At 38.2% G+C, this 16,660-nt stretch overlaps 1 protein-coding gene and 1 long non-coding RNA gene across 3 annotated transcripts in view; one reads left to right on the top strand and one right to left on the bottom strand.

Moving 5' to 3' along the window:
• Window positions 1-5,398, bottom strand: part of UFL1 (UFM1 specific ligase 1) — a 20,734-nt gene extending 15,336 nt beyond the window's left edge. For both annotated transcript variants that reach the window (XM_064649926.1, XM_064649925.1), the window contains exons 1-6: window positions 5,259-5,398; window positions 4,383-4,528; window positions 3,475-3,503; window positions 2,620-2,717; window positions 1,684-1,798; window positions 539-669 (exon numbers count right to left, since the gene is read on the bottom strand). In XM_064649926.1, the coding sequence (XP_064505996.1) occupies window positions 539-669; window positions 1,684-1,798; window positions 2,620-2,717; window positions 3,475-3,503; window positions 4,383-4,528; window positions 5,259-5,335 (596 nt within the window). In that variant the 5' untranslated portion in view covers window positions 5,336-5,398. The remainder of the gene's footprint in view (window positions 1-538; window positions 670-1,683; window positions 1,799-2,619; window positions 2,718-3,474; window positions 3,504-4,382; window positions 4,529-5,258) is intronic.
• Window positions 5,375-12,669, top strand: LOC135411840 (uncharacterized). The gene is made up of 2 exons (XR_010429345.1): window positions 5,375-5,732; window positions 12,341-12,669. It is a non-coding gene; the product is annotated as an uncharacterized LOC135411840 (long non-coding RNA).
• Window positions 12,670-16,660: the final 3,991 nt, after the last annotated feature.

A 16,660-nucleotide genomic window follows, 5' to 3' on the forward strand; every position in this document is an offset into this window, starting at 1 on the left:
TACACTGATGTTTGAAATAGTCTACAAGGTTTTAATTTTGAATTACTGTGAAGTTATATCTTACAAAGCTACTATAATTATTGTAAGGAAACTTTTGCTCTCCCAAGTTTTTCTCTTCCTACAAATTGCCACAGAAGCTTATTGCTTTAATAAGAAAAACTTATATATAATCACATGTAGCGATCACATCAATATGTAACTGACTAGGAAGTCATAATGATAATTAAGAGTGATAATGAGGACAGATATTCTACAAGCAAATAAAAGAACTATGGATTAACATTTTCTTCAGCCAAAAACCCAAAGTATGTTATATATTGTATATTGTTATACTTCCCTTGTTCTCGTTTCAAAAGGAGGTCCCTGTTTCTAACAAGTGAATCTAACGTAACTGAATATTTCACTTAGGAACTGAACTTAAGGGAATCTTATACACAAGTCTTCATATTTTCTTTTCTTTTTCAATCACAACTGGATTTGGTCCATAAAGACCTATGGTAAAAATATTTTACACGTGGTTGCAGGCATTGTAATTTACCGAGTAATCGCAGTGAAGAGACCACGGATGCGTGCTCGATGGCGGGACACAAAGGCTTCTGTAAAAATCACCCCACGGTTTTCCTGGTCTAGTTGCCCATGAATAATTCTGCCCAAACGCCTGGATAATGCCTGTAAATAGACGAATTTAGCTTCTCTTAGAATGTCCTCTTCTATCAGATATAGTTGTATCTAATGACGACAGAAAACTCTGCAGAAGAAATAAGTGTGGTTTGGAGATGCACAATGAAAACTAAGATTTAATCTTTGTCTTAGTTTTGTACGAACCAGTGACTGATGAATTCACTAGCCACTTTTTCAAAAATTCAAGATAAAAATTAACAACAATAAACACGAAAAGGTGCAAACAGTTTATAAATGTGCATCCTTGCAAAGTGAACTAAAGCCAGGAGATGCTACCCAAGAAACAAAGAGAAATCACGTAAAAATTTCTGTACGTTAGAAATCTTTTTGTAGAAACTGATCACGCGACAAATATTAGAGGAAATCTGTTCACACATTGAGAGTCAATATGGTTGGCTGTGGTACCTAATATGACTGCTCACTTGACACATGTCACGGGATTATCCTTTGAATAAAGCATCTTCCAAATAAAATTCAACCTTGACTGAAAGTCAACAAAACAGAATTCTCCCTACCCTTTTAAACACTCTGCACTCACTAACTAAATGTAAATAGTACTTCTGGTTCTCGTTTGAATGCCTGGCTTCAGTTCCTAAAAATTAATATTTATTTTATCTTTTTTGAATAAACTGAAAGGACTCTACCATCGCATTTCTGCTTCCTGGGTAGCTAATTAGACTGGTGAAATTACCCCTACATCTTAAGTGTTTCCAAAAAATTTTCAGATCTTATGCTAATCTAAGGTGTTCCTAACACTACTAATCCTAATCTGTTCCTAACAGTCACAAATATTCAGAAGAAATTTTGCCAGTAGTGAAAAAGCAAACATCAACCCCAACCTGTGAACAGCTGTTAAACTGCAACCTTTATGTACCTGATACTTTTCTGCTTAAAATGACAAGTAGCTCATCACAATTAAAGCAAGCAATGGATAATGCAAAGATAACAAAAGAAGATGAACACAATCAATTCTGCATTTGCTAGGTTGGTGGCTTGCATCACCTGTATCAGGAAGTCTCCTGGAAGGTCGTATGCCTTACAAAGTTCTGATATTGTCACCTGGCCAGTTTCCTGAAGTTTATCATTTATTTCTTCCGCTAATTGATCCAGGTAACTCCTTATTTAAAAACAAGAAAAAAAAACAAACACAACACATTAAGTGTGAAATTCAAGATCAGCCTCGAGGTGACATGCTGAATTAGTTATTGACCTCTTCTAATATACCTCTTTCTGCTGCACGTTTACAAAAATAAACTGAAAGTTATTTTAAATGAATAATGGAGAACAATGTAAGTGAAAAGGTGTGGTTTCTTAAAAAGCCTGCTAACCAGGTATTAAGATGGGTCATTTATCTGCTTGTATGAAAATGTCAAAAAACAGAACGAGGAAAACATGTCAATGAAACTTAGAAAAAGGCTAGTGAGCAAGACAGGTCTTATTTCAAGAGAGCCAGGAACTTCATATTCTTGGATATGAATAGATCCTGCAGCTTGATAAATAATAAGAACCATCCATAAGAGTACTATTTCAGTGGTTGTTAGTGTGCTGAAAGCCATGCAATATTTAGCTCAAATATCTTAGGCTAAGAGGTGGGAAAAAATGAGAAGCTGAGGTATTTAGCACAGCCATAGAGCAAATGAGGTGTGGCTGCTGTACACAGACACCACACTGGGTAAGAAATGAACTCTCTTAAGTGCAGGACACTGGACACAGACATTCCGTAAGGCCCTTGCTCCATGGATTCACTGGATGCTTTGCTGAGATAGGCCTCACTTGCTGTTTGGAAAAGTAGCATTGATCACCACCAAGCAGCCCCAGCACCAGCCAAGAAAAATTTATTTCACTTCAGAAGCAACAAAGGCTGGACGTTATTTTTAGTCTGTGTTTTAAAAAATAAAAAAGATGTGAATTATACACACTGCTCCTGAAAGTACTCACTCATTTATAAGCTGTCCCAATACAAGCTGAATAGTTTTTTCAGATTTAACGATGTCATTAGCTCTGTTTTCAATGTGTAGAAGGTCCACATTTATTACCTAAAAAAAACCCCAAAACCAACAACAAAACCTCTTATCAGAACTTTAAATTGAAAATAATTCTCAAACATTGAGATATTACTTACACACTTCTATGTCTTTAGGAAAGGTGCTTTTATTTTTTTCTACTATTGCATACATACAGACTTAATCTGTGTTTTGAAATAAAGCAGTAGCGCTTTAGGGGAAAAAAACTCTCTTTTCAACTGTTTCTTTTAACCCTATAAGGTTAAAAGAAACCTATATAATAAACAAATACCAGAAAGCGATGTCAGAAAATAGTAAATTGTCTTTCAGAGAGGTTTTCTGATTCCAAGTAATTTTGCTTAAGCTAGAAGGGAAAATTAGTCACAGAGGAAGACTACTGGAGGATAAAGATTAGAGGACACAAGAGATTAATGAAGAGGGAAGATCCAAAGAGGCATGCAAAGTTAATTATGCATGCTCCTGCAGCTTTCAATTTAAATGGGAAACCTATTTCTTTTCTGTTTGCCCTCCACAGTTTACAAAGAAAAGAATTCATAAAGAAAATCTGTGTATTTCAGTGGTGATTTCAGAAGTCCTAGATTAGCATTAAGCAGAGAGGAGCTTTCAATAAAGCAATAAATGAATGGATTAAGTAATCTGCAGAACTCTGACATGAGCTGCCAGTTCTTCATAAAGTTTGTTCTGCTTTAAAAAAATAACTTAGCTGGAGTATAACTAATGAATGTCACATTTACAATATACATGGTGAAGTTTTATTAGTAGAAGTTACCTGTTGTAAGTCGACAATGTTAACTCGACCTTTAAGAAAAGTACAAATACACTTTTAGTACATAAAATATATTTGAACAAAATTTAGAATACTGCATAGTCCACCGTGCACACAATATTTTACTTTTTTTTGTAGACCAATGAAACTAGTCCCTGAGTACCAAAACAGAGATTGTCAAAACTTTCTACCTTTGCATGATGCTGCTAACAAAAGACCAGCAATTTTGAATTCAATCCAAGTTATCACACTGATATGAAACAAAATGGCATAACACAAACTGAGGCATTCCTGTGGTAATAGTAACAAAATTACTAATCTGTACAAACATAGTAAGAATTTAGTTTTCCAAAAACATGATGCGTGAAATTCACCCTTAATTATAAGTTAACGTACAATACACTGCCTATTCATTAAAACCACTGACAAAAAGCAGCCTGAAGAGCATTTGCTTTCTTATATATTTAAGTCAGATCTTACAAAGCAGATGGCTCTTCACACTGGTAAAATAAAAGATCTGTTAATGACAAGTTACAAATATCATGATTACTGTGGCACAAAAGGAGAATGATTTTGAAATTCCAAATCAAGGCCAAACATCTGGGCCAGATACTTAACCATATTAAAAATACCAAATTTCCTTCGAAAGGGTTCTTAGACAACGTTACCTCAGAAATTCTGCATGAGTGAAAATAAACCAAGTAACATATCTTGATATGCTTACCTAGAAGCTTGACACAGATCTGAAGTGAAAATAAAGTAACAGTAGGTGAAATAATGTGTAGGTAAAGCAAATGGAAATGAGCTGACTTTTCCTGAAAGATTAAGGCTACTGAAAACTTTCAAGCTCTTTCTGTAGTCTTCAAAATTAACTTCCAAATCCAAAGGAAGAAACCAAATGCCACACTTACCACCACAAACATGAAGCTCATCCCGGATCTCCTTGCTAATCTGTGCTGGAGTGACATACTCCTTGCCATCAAGTGTGTGCACTACTTCCAACTGCTTCTCTGCAATCAGTTTAGTGACAATTTCTATACAGTTCCGTTCTGACAATCTATCAACAGCACAAAGAACAAGCAGTTATTCTAAGTAAGTACTTGCTAAAATTATCTTTAAATTGATGTTCCCAAAATACTAAGTACAGGAAGTACAATGAAGATTACTTGCTGTTCTGTGCGAATATACTTTTTCAGACAAAAACCCCTACTGCCTGAATCTGTTTTATCACGCACCAAATCATCCATTTGGCTTCACTTACTCAGGTCATCTCTCCAAAACAACTTTTAGTCTCCTCCTGAACAGCTGTCAGCCCCGCCAGCTGACAGAATGCACCTGCTGGTGAATTTTGGAATGGTTGTGCTTAAACAATTCGTGTCTTTCATCCTTCTGTCCGTTTCTATTTTATTTTGCGCGTTCGGGATTTATTTTTTTTTTTCTCTTTAATAAAAACAAGTTCTGGGCAACCTCGACTGGTCAGCCAGACACAAGGAAGAAACAAAGCACTGGAGATGTGCTCATGTCGAGCAGCTTGAACATACCCAGTCGCTTTCCTGGGCCCGCACGTACCCTGTGGGGTCCCAGTTGCCCCTCGGGGCTCACGAGCACCAGCACAAGGGGAACTACGGAGGAGCCGTGCCCGGCTGAGTCCCCCGGGTGTGTCCGGGCCGGGGGCCGTGCGGGCGGCGCGGGAAAGGAGCGCGGCGGGCGCGGGGAGGGGGCGGCGGCAGAGCGGCCGCAGCGACGGGCGGCGGGCTCGGCGGCGGTGCCGGCACCGCCCTGCTCACCTGTGGGCCACCTCGGCGAACTGCGCCCGCTGGAAATCGGCCGCCAGCCGCCGGATCTCCTCCCAGGCGGCCGCCATCGCGCCGCGCCGGACACGTCAGCCCCGGCCGGGCACCGAGCGGGCACCGACCTCCGCCCGCAGCGCCGCCTGGCGGGCCGGAGCCGCCCGCGCGCCTCCTCACGGCCGCCGTATTGAACACAAACAAATAAACAAACAGCAAACCACGGAAAAAGGGGGGAAAAAAGTGGTTTCTCCACGCGGGCCTAACTCCAGGACCTGGAGCCTAGCGGAGGTGGCCACGGGAGCAGACATACGGTGTTGTCAGCAGAGCCGGCCTGAGAGCGGCTTGTCCGGCGGGGCGGGGACTGCTTAAGGCGGGCCTGAGATGTGAGGCGGGCTTTCAGCGTGTTTGTGGAAATGCGAGCTGCCTTTGGAGCCGCCGTTGCGGGAAACCGAAATGAAATTTAAAGTGCAAGTGAGCTATGAGGTCACTAGTGTCTCCATTTAGCAGCACCGCTGTTACACAGCGAGGACCAACCCAAATCTCTATATACGTGAGACCAGAGCTGCACAGAGTTAAAGGCCTTTTCGGCTGTTCCATGAAGTTGGCGATGGTTGAGAGCACTGCACAGGGAGTGCTCCCGCCCCAGGGCAAGGAGAGGCACTCTCAGCCGTCAGTGCACGGCACTGTCCCCGCGGGACAGCAGTAGGAGACTGCGAGCTGCCCAACAGCGGGAAAGGCGTCCATGCTGCTCAGGCTGTGTCATTGTCCTTCCATATTTCTTGCGTAACTACTGTTTTCACTGACACCGAGCATTACGCTGTGACTCTGCCTACCAAAAGTCACGGGAAAATCTTGCTGGCACGGTTGGTGTCATGCTGGGTGCAGTTTAAATAGTGCGAACAATATTTTGCAAGGTACTGGCATAGTAAGTTGTACCAGCATGTTTATGGAGGGATAAGTCCGTGGCTTCAGTTTTACTGGTCATTTTCTCTGAGATGAGAAACTAGGCGCAGGATTCATTTTGCTTAGACATCTGAGGTTCGCTGTTGAGGTCTGGCCTTGGAGCCTTCATAGGCAGCAAGACACGCTCCTCAAATTGTTGTGAAGCTCTTCCTAAAACATACATCTAAACCGAGTTCGCTCATTACTCACAGGAGGGAGGTGCCTGTCTTCCTCCACAGCCAAAGAGGACAGTGAGGAAAATTGCTTAGCCATATCCTTGATTTAGACATATTTCTGTGGAATGAATAGTGTATTGGAAGGATAGGGAAAAATGTGACAGCAATTGTGGGGGCTATTTTTATGAAAATTATATGGAAACAGGCTACCATAGGGACCATCAAGAAAAAGAACTGAGAACTTAAAACTGGATTCCTCCTACCTAACCTTGAATGTATCTGAAGTGCTTTAATTATGTGTATAGTCTGCAGGTTACGGAGATTCCCTTTCAGCTAAAGTCTGAATCTGTCTTTGGACTGGCCAAATTGGGCATTGTAGTTAAGATCCAGAAGTGAAATATAATGGTGGACCTTCGCTTCTGTGTATGACTTGAGTTCAAGCCACAGTTGCCAGATATTCATATAAATACAGAACAGTTGTAAGCATATAGATATTTCCAGATTGCGGGCTCTGTTTTGAATCTTCAGTAAAAGAAATTTTATAAGGACCCTTTTCTTTGAAGATGTATGTACACATGCACAACATGTGCATTAATATTTTCTATACCTAATTGCTATTGAAGTAACAATTCAGATTTATTTTTTTCTGCAGAAATCAATTTTCTTTAGACAGCTAATAGATTAAGTTAAATCTTCTTTTAAAAATATAGTAGCTGATTCATTTTACTGTACATGCACAAACCTCTTGCAATTAACTGAGCGCTAATGTTGTTTGCATCTGTTTTATGCAATAGGGATGATGCTGAAAAATAAAGTTGATATCATTTATTTTACTGCAGTACTCCTGAGTTCACTGATTTCAGATCCACCACAGTAACAGAAATGCTTCTGTTTCATTGTTGCAGGTATATAAAAAAGGTGTGAAGCTTTTTGTAGCTTTAATGATAGTGAAAGTTTAAATAAACCTTTTTGTAATTATTATAATATGGATTTATGGCTATATTTCATTGACACAAAGCAAAGCAAATAAGCCTTTCTTATGAAGGCCATGCACAGAATTGCATCGATTCGCTCTGGGAATATTAATTACCCTGTCTTTACTGGGGACAATAAAAGCAAATGATGAGGTTATCAATCCTGTCAAAATGAATCAATGCTGTCTGCATGACATAAAGTACATTATGAAATTTTGTATTCTAATATTAATGTAATAATATAATATAGTATGTGCATTTCTTTGACCACATCAAGTATTTTTAGCAGTTCATAGAAAATTCACAGAAAGAATGAGTAAGGCAAAATAGAGAAGAACAAAGTTCCTAAGAGGTGTGGTTTATCAGAAAACTTTTTGTTTGGCATAAAAAGTGAATTAGAGGAATTCTGATATGCATAGTATATTTTCCATTCACTCAGAAAGAGCAGTGCCACACCTTTTTAATCTGTGAATTGAATCTAGCTGATATTTAGAGTTGGACTGTGTGCAGACTATATGTTTTTGATATAGGGAATTTATTAACATAAAGGCAGGAAATAGTGGTGTAACCACTGTTATGATGAAAAAGTAGAAATGATGCAGGTGGAAATGAGTAAATAATTGTGTAATGGGATGTCTGAAAATAGTTTGTAAACTGAATGAAATGGAGTATAAATTACATTTTTAAATGGTTCTTTCATTCCATGTTTGTCATATTATCTTCATAACTTGCTGGTCACCTTTTCCTACCAAACAGATGAGTTTGTGAATTTAAAAGGTTTAGCTATCAGGTTTTGCTCATTAATATGCTTACTTTGATTTTAGCAATCAAAAAGGTTCCCTCACATCTCATTTGCTTTTTATTGTGCTGATATTCAAAATTTAAGTAACAATTCTGATTTGGCAATTCAGAAGGATTACTCTGATGAAGGAACAGGTGTCTAATAACCCCTTCCTTTATCAGAGAAAGCTGGCAGGATAAAGCCCAAGCTTTTTTTAAATGATAACTGATTATTGGACTTACACTGGAAGGATTTTCACCCTGGCTGTGTGTGCCATGGGCAGCTTTGGCTTTTTTCGTTTTCACTGTCCCTTTTTAATGCACACTTATAAATAACAGAATGGTTCGCTTTTCTCTGTACTCTTTTCTTTGTTCCTGTCATGTTGCATGGTGGCTGTGCTAGTGGGAGGGTGCTTAGCTCAACCTTACACAGCCTTTTCTGCATAATTGGTTCAGTTAGGAAACAGCATACTTTCAATTAGTTAGTGTGATTACCTACCTAACTGTAGATAGGAGAGATTTGGTATTCATTTGGTTCTTTCTTGGCAGTGAATATTCATATCAATAATAAAGTCTTCTCTGAGCCAAATATTTATAGACACAGGGTATGAAACAACACTTGTACATGGAAAGTCTCACAAACGAGTACTACATGCATCAGCAGCTGCCTTGTTTGTATGCTTTATGCATCTGGTTCAGACAGGTATTCATAAAATTATATTCAGTATCAGGTTTTTTACTGTTTTAAGTAACTATTTTCTTTTTTGTTAATACATTTTTAGTGGTAATGAATTTTTCTAAGCTTTAAAGTATTAAGTTCATTTTATATTCTTTCTTGGCAAAGATAGCTTAAAAGACTAAATGTAGTGAAATGTTTAAATGAGCGAATTCCTGCATTGTTTTTGACCAAATCCCCTTTAATCTTTTCTGAGGTTAAACATAGTATACAGAATTTAAAGTGACCATTTGTTTGACCTGATCTTTGAACATAATTCAGGGGAAGAGGCATGTATTCCTGCAGGTTTCAGTCATATGACCAGTGAAAAATCAAATGTTTGTATCTGTATTTGTAGAACAAATTGAAAAGAACAAAAACCACTGTAAATACCCATATTTTGTCATTCGACTGAATGTTTTGATTAATGCTAAATAGAAGACCAATTTGTCAGTAAGAGCACAGCATGTCATGCTGAGACACTGCAAGCATTAAGTATATCTTACTCTGATATACTGAGCTGTCATGGAACAGAGCATTGAAGTAGTATATAAAATTTTTATTTGTAGTGAGCCAGAAGTCCTTGGAAAATATTGCAAACAATATAAAATATATGCTATTGCATAAATAAACAAGCATTTATGTGATCAAATGCAACAGAGAAACTTTTAAGGTCAAAATCCAATGCCAAGCAATGACTTCAGTAGCAATTAAGATCAGAGAAAGAAAATAAAAGCCCATAAAGATAGAAAGGAAGTACAGATTTATTTTGAATATAATTTCAAAATGCAGTATTGACAAATATGCAAATAAAAAGAACACCAGATATTTTCATCCCCAGAAAACTTCACAGTAGTATATTTTCATAGTTTGATGTGATCTTTATTAGGCCTGTGTTGTAGTTGAGCTGTCATTGATCCCATCCGGAAATAGGGAACTGAGATTCTGCATATTCTTGACAGGCACTGAAACATCAGCAGAAGTGCCAGCTCAGGGCACGGTGTAAATTCAGGTACTAAAAGTGCTGAAAGTCTATTGCCATAAAATGGAAGAGTACTTCATATAAATACAGCATTCTGTATTTCACATAGGAGGGGGAATTTTAATGGAAATGATGGAACCAGGTTTCAAACCTGCCTGCCTGCCTCTCTGTCACCTCTTCACCCCTGAAATTGCCCCTTTGATCCATGTGGTTTCCATCACTTTAAAGGGGAGGAGGCTTTTGACTGTAGTTTCTCTCCCATCCTCCTTGGGCTGCTTTCAGCCCTGAATGAGAATAGAAACTTTGGATCACTGGTTTGCTTTCTCTCACATCGCTTCACAGGTGACCACATGTTCCTTATTTCGAAATACAAATAGTAATTGGGTTGTTCTCTCATCCATCTGCAAAGCTGTTTTGGAGTCAGTCTATCTAGGTTATTTCATCTGATTTACAGATCAACTTAATTAATGAGCATTAGTGTTTGTGTCTCTGTAACACTTTAGTTGAATTAGTCTACTATAGAATCAGTGTGGCCTAAAAATATGTAATATTTGTGAAAAGTGTTAGTATGATGCAAGGATGCTTCAGATAAGATATTTCTGGTAAAGATGGGAGTGTTGATGCTGCAGAAAATGGTTAATGAAAGACAATGGTTATCAGAATCATGCACAATTCTAACTGTCCAAGCTTAAAAAAAAAAAAAAAAAAAGGAAAAAAATCCTGTAAGACCTGTAGGTACATGTTATGAGGACAAGGGAATGGAGGGTCTGTTTTACAAAAAGGATTTGTCTTTGCTTTTAAAAGTCTGAAATATGATTGAGCCTTTAATCAGAAATTAAAAACATGACATATAAAAAAAAGCTATAATTAAGTTGGAGACAAATTTGGCAAAAAAAATCCCCAAACAACCAGAATAGCGAGGTTTCTGTAACTACCTCAAGATGTGAATGATGAGGCAAACAACTGAACTGGTTTTCAACTGGAATTTTCTAGGGGAAATGAGACTCAGTTGTCTAAACTATCCAGGGTCAGGATCACCACAGGAGATGTGTCCTGCGTGGTAACCTGCCAAGTCGCAGTAGCCCAAATGTTTCTGATTGTGTTCTTGCATAGTATTTGCTAATCCATTTCCTGACTGCTTTTACCAAAATCTGTTTACATGTGTAAGTTAAATAACCAATCGTACACTTTGGCTTTTCTTTTGTGAGCTGAACAATAAAATTATTTGAAAAAGTGAATTTCAACATCTTTCTAGAAAACTAATTAAACAGACTCAAATAAAAGTATTTTCGGAGAAAGCCTTCAAAGAGTGAATTTTGTATTATTTTTTGTTTGTTTCAACTTAGAGCAGCATCAAGCCTCTGAAATTATAGGCATACTCAAGCAGAACAACTGTTCTATTTTAGCTCAACATATTAACATATGAAACTTGCTTTCTAGGTGTCTCTGAACATATATTCCCAATGAAAATGGCTATATAGATAACAGAATTCAGAAAATAGATGTTTTATGCAACCTTCATCCTATCTGACTTAAAATCTGAGAAGTTGTCTAAGTTTAAACACTGAGTTTTATAGTCAGCGAAGTGACTCAAGCGTCAGCAGAGAGTGATTCATCTTGTCTAAAACACCAGATTTAGGATGAGATGAATTATCTTCTGAAGGTGCTCATTTGTTCTCTTCGTACATGTAGGGCTTAAGATTACTCGTTTTGAAGTAGTCAACTAACTTCCAGCTGACTGGAGTTGGTGATATTAATCTTCCCTTTTGTAATTGGAATGTGGACTTCTGCAGATGTGCTAACAGGCTCTTGAGCTTTTCATCAAACCTGCAATGACACTGAACACTCAGATTTAGCTTACAGATGGTAGATGTTTCTGCTGGTCTTTTGGTATTCCCTACAAAGCAGTATCACAGGAAATGATTCAAGTTTGTCCATTACTCAGCCATGAGACTCCACAATAAAACTGCTTAGAACAGCTTAAATGCATTTTGGAGAAGGAAGATATGTATTGAGTTTGATTATTCGGCACTCATGGAGACTGTCACCCCAGGTGAAATTGGGAAGTGTCTATTTAATTTGTAAGCAATGTCTCCCTGTGATTTTACTTGAGTTTGCTGTGAGGTCAGCATGGGCAGAAGGAGCACATGGTGGTAATGGTGTTAATGTGCTAAGTGAGCTGTGGCCATGAGGCGCTTGTGGTCATGTTTCATTTTACAAGAACGAACCTGCTGGCGGAAGGTCTTGCACAAGAGTGGGAGATGATTGTGCCTGGCTCCTGTTTGCTTTTTAACTGGCATTTCAGGAGTGCAGTGACTGGAGTGCTGCAAACAAGAGCCACAAACAGAGGCTTGGCAGTTAACTTCTGTGGCAATAGTTGTCCCTAATGTTCAGCAAAACCTGAGCTTAGCTCCAGAATTATGAGTTTTTGCTTTCTATCTATATTTTTTAATTTGTTTTTTATTGAAGAAATATGTTTTGAGTTCTTTATTTGCCTTTTTGTTTTACAGCCTTTTTGGTTCACTCCTTATGTTTACTCAGAAACCATGAAATTGGAGTTATGGAGGTTGATATTATTCCAAGAATAAAAAATGAAATGCATGGAATTAAGGTCTAACTAATATGCTAGATTTCATGGAATTCATGGTTCTGAACTCTAAATAGAAAAAACAGCAGAGGAACTCCAGACTGATTTTTAAAGACTGCTTTTTGAAGGCATTTTCCACCATCTCAGTGGCAGCTGTTGTCACAGGACTGTAAAGATTGGAAGAAACCTCTTGAGGTCATCTGGTTTGACCATTCTTAGAATAAAAAGATTTTTTCTTCTCTTTGGATGGAATCCCTTGTATTATAGTTTATCCTAAGAGTGGGCACCACTGAGAACAGCCTGACTCCCTTTTCTTCATTCCCTCCCTTCAGATATTTATATACACTGATTAGATCCTCCTGAAGGAGGCTGTGACCCCATGGGAAGCCCAAGGTGGAGCAGGCTCCTGTCAGGACCTGTGGACCCATGAAAAGAAGAGCCCACGCTGGAGCAGGTTTGCTGGCAGGACTTGTGACCCCATGGAGGACTCACACCGTAGCAGTCTGTTCCTGAAGGACTGCATCCCATGGGAAGGACCCACACTAGAGCAGTTTGTGAAGAACTGTAGCCTGTGGGAAGGACTTTACATTGGAGAAGTTCACAGAGTTCATGTCTCTCATGGGAGGGGCCCTACACTGGAGCAGGGGAAGAGTGTGAAGAATCCTCCCTGGAGGAGGAAGGAGCAGCGGAGACAACATGTGATGAACTGACCACAGCCCACATTTCCCCTGCCCCTGAGCCACTGACAGGGAGGAAGTAGAGAATTTGGGACTAAAGTTAAGTTCAGAAAGAAGGGACGGGGGGGAAAGTGTTTTAAGATTTGTTTTTATTTCTCATTATCCTACTCTGATTTGATTGGTAATAAATTAAACTAATTGCCTCAAGTCACGTCTGGTTTTCCCATGATGGTAGCTGCTGAGTGATCTCTCCCTGTCCTTATCTTGACCCCTGAGCCTTTTGTTATATTTCCTCTCCCCTGTCCAGCTGCAGAAGGGAGTGATAGAGTGGCTCAGTGGGCACCTGGTATCCAGCCAAGGTCAACCCACCATAATGTGGAGGTAAAAATCATGTTGTGGGAGAAGTCTTAGGGAATGGAGTTTTAAAAAATGGAGAAAAAAATGAAGTGGAGTTCACAGAATCCTAATTGTATAGTGAAAATTTGATATTTCAATTCAAGTGCCATATAATAAACTCAGATCTGTTTACTGCAGATTTCAAATCTCAGAAATCAGCTATGACTTCTTTAAACCTTTCTTCCTCTCCTTGCAACAAATTTTATTTAGTGAAGTCAGGAATCTAGACTTTTTAAAGCCAGGCATTCTAGTTCCATGTAGTAAAAAACCTTATGAAATGAAGTATGAAATACCTAATGAAGGAAAATATGTGTGCCAATGAATTAAATATGCTTGTATAAAACTCTGATTATTCTGCAATAATCTTTTAAAAGATTGGAAAGCAGAATGCACAGAAATAAAAGTCACGTTTTATGACTATTGAACTGATAGCATCATGGATGGTTTATAAATAAGTTCCATTACTTTACTCCTGGATTTTGCACAGAAGAATGGTGTAAAATAAATGCCAATGAATTAGAGTAGCTGCAGCATAACACTGATAGTACAGCTTTTCATTCCAAGACATTTCAGAAACTCACAGATCTGTTTTATAGAAAATAAATTCACAATAGTGAAAACTGATTGAAAGTAGAGGAAAATGAACACCATTTATAAATTTAAAAGTTAATTCTTAAATCAAAGGAGTTATCCACTTAAACACATTTGCTTTGCTGCTTGAAGTAACATCTGGAAATTGGAGCCAAAGCTTGGATTCTCCCATTCTATAATCTAAATTACATTGTTTATTTAAATAAAATAAAAGATCCCAGAGTGAACCTATTCCCTTTCAGGATTTTTTTTGCTGTTTTAATTTTTCTTGTGTTCTCCATAACTAATCAGCTACCTGAGAAGAGTAACTTCAGAGGTGACTAGTATGACCACCAAATCAAATGGACTGACATTGTATAAGAGGAATAGAAAGGGAAATCTGAGACCACATGTGTTGGGCAAAATTTTGTATTACTATGATGGAAAGATTTACAGCTCCAGAAAACAGATCATTTCAAATGCAAGATCTGTAACAGAAGTTCCTTTGGATCAAAAGTCAGAATTTGTAATTTCTGAAATGGTGTATTTTGTCCATGCTTCCCAGTGGGACTGAATTGTTATGGATCATGCAGCGTACAGTTACACAAGATGTACAAGAGATGCTCCGCATGCAAGTGCTGTTTGTTCCCTGTTTGTACTGCATTGTCAGCAGTAGTAAAGCTGTGAGTGTTGAAGAGGCACAGCTGGCCTAGAGCAGAAAATTGGTCACCCTTTTTTATATATTTCAGTTCTTGACAGAGTGCTTCTTGGGAATATTACACTTATCATCTCAGTTTCCCTTATGGCAAGCCCAGAAGGCACTAACATTGTTCTCCTGTTCGTCAGTCCTCTGCTGAATAAAGAATCAAAGCAAGTATGAATATAAGAAAAGAATAACTGTGCTAAAATATTGTAATCTTTGCAAGTAGCTGGCATGTGAGGTAAAGAACAATTAAAATGCTTTAATAGGGGCATGTTAAGAAAACAGTCCTTTATGTAGCTATTTTAAATATGAACACGTGGGCCCACATTAAGCACAGTATTACAGGTGTAGACTTACCGAGAGGCTAATGGCTTTGTAAACCCAGACTAGGATTTGTCTCTGCCTTTCTAGCCACTTAGGCAGTTAAACCCTTTCCCTGGGGGTAGGGTGGAGGAGTGTAGGTCCGTGAAATGTCCTCACTACATAAGGTATTAATTGTCTCTCTGAAGAAAGCACAGAAATGTTTTCTTTTGTATGCCTATAATCCTGCTGAGATTGCCTTCCAATACCTTGAAAAATGCTCTCTGCCTCACTCTATTAACTGAAAGTCAGGTGTCTTTCAGCTTCATTGAGTCAAGGGTAAGTTGCAAAGGCTAACTGCTGAAAAACCCCAGCTGTGCATCCAGCAAACACACCACAGTGGCTATTGGTTTAGTAGATTTCAACTGAAATATGAAAAATATGATAACATCAATAGCTTTTAACCACACATGGAATTATAGATCAAAACTGTTACCTAGAGCAGCACTAAAAAATGATGTGCTGAAATAAATATTGGTCGTCTGAGTTTCTAAAGAACTGCCACATGGAATACAGGAGCACTGGCATTGCTCAGTGGAAGCAAATGAGTTTCTGAGAACACAGTCCTGATACGCCTTTCTCTGATCCTGTGAGATGCAGGGAAATGAATATTTCCTCCAGGATGCAGTCTTAGAAATACTTTCTATTTTCTCAAAAAAACATTGTAAAAAACCAAACCCACAAAGACCTTCCAAACCCCTCACCTAACACTTGAATGTATTCCATTTTAAAGCATTAAAACTTGTCTGTGTTGTAAAAAGACTTTACCACTGCTCATGACTGCTGACATTTAATTCTCCCAGGCAGCTACCTTCTGGATTTTACATTTTAATCCTATCACTGTCTGAATCATATCAAACTTCCCTGTTTCTTAGTTTTAACTCTGGAGAAAAGGACTGAATATGGAGCATCTATTATAAACAGTATTGCAATTTAAATTAAAAACTTAATAAATACCCTCTGAAGGAAATATTTTCAGTGATATTGTCTGGTCTAATAATTTTATATTTAACTAAATCTTGTTTTGCTTATTACCTGTGACAATTGTGCCTAATGTACCTTTAACATCATCTGTTTTGTGATCCTGAAAAATGGCACAGAGGTGGGTGCTTTTCAGAAACATACCTATATCTTTAAAATTTATTTCCTATATGAACTGATTTTCAGGATAAATTTACCTCAGGTCATTCCAACCCATCAGCCTCTCATTCTCTCATTTGCTGATGTAATCAGAGATGTCTCTGGGATATAGTCAGCTCCTTCCTATTACAGTTAATGTCAGTTCCTCATGTGAGTCCGCTGTGAGGCTTTGGAATTGTTACCTGTGTTTCTCACTTTCGCTTGTCCTTTCCTCAGTTGGTTTTTTGTTTCTCTATCTATACTGTAAACTCCAACTTTTTTTTTTTTACTAATATTTTTTGTACATTTAAAAGAATTAAATGTTCATTCAGTCTAGGGCTCCATCAAATAAGGATTAGCAAGAGACTAGGTGATCAGTGCAGGATAAGAAACTCCGTATTTTTGTGCTGTTCTTGTA

This window comes from Pseudopipra pipra, chromosome 3 (assembly GCF_036250125.1).
Source record: "Pseudopipra pipra isolate bDixPip1 chromosome 3, bDixPip1.hap1, whole genome shotgun sequence".
Classification (NCBI taxonomy): Eukaryota; Metazoa; Chordata; class Aves; order Passeriformes; family Pipridae; genus Pseudopipra; species Pseudopipra pipra.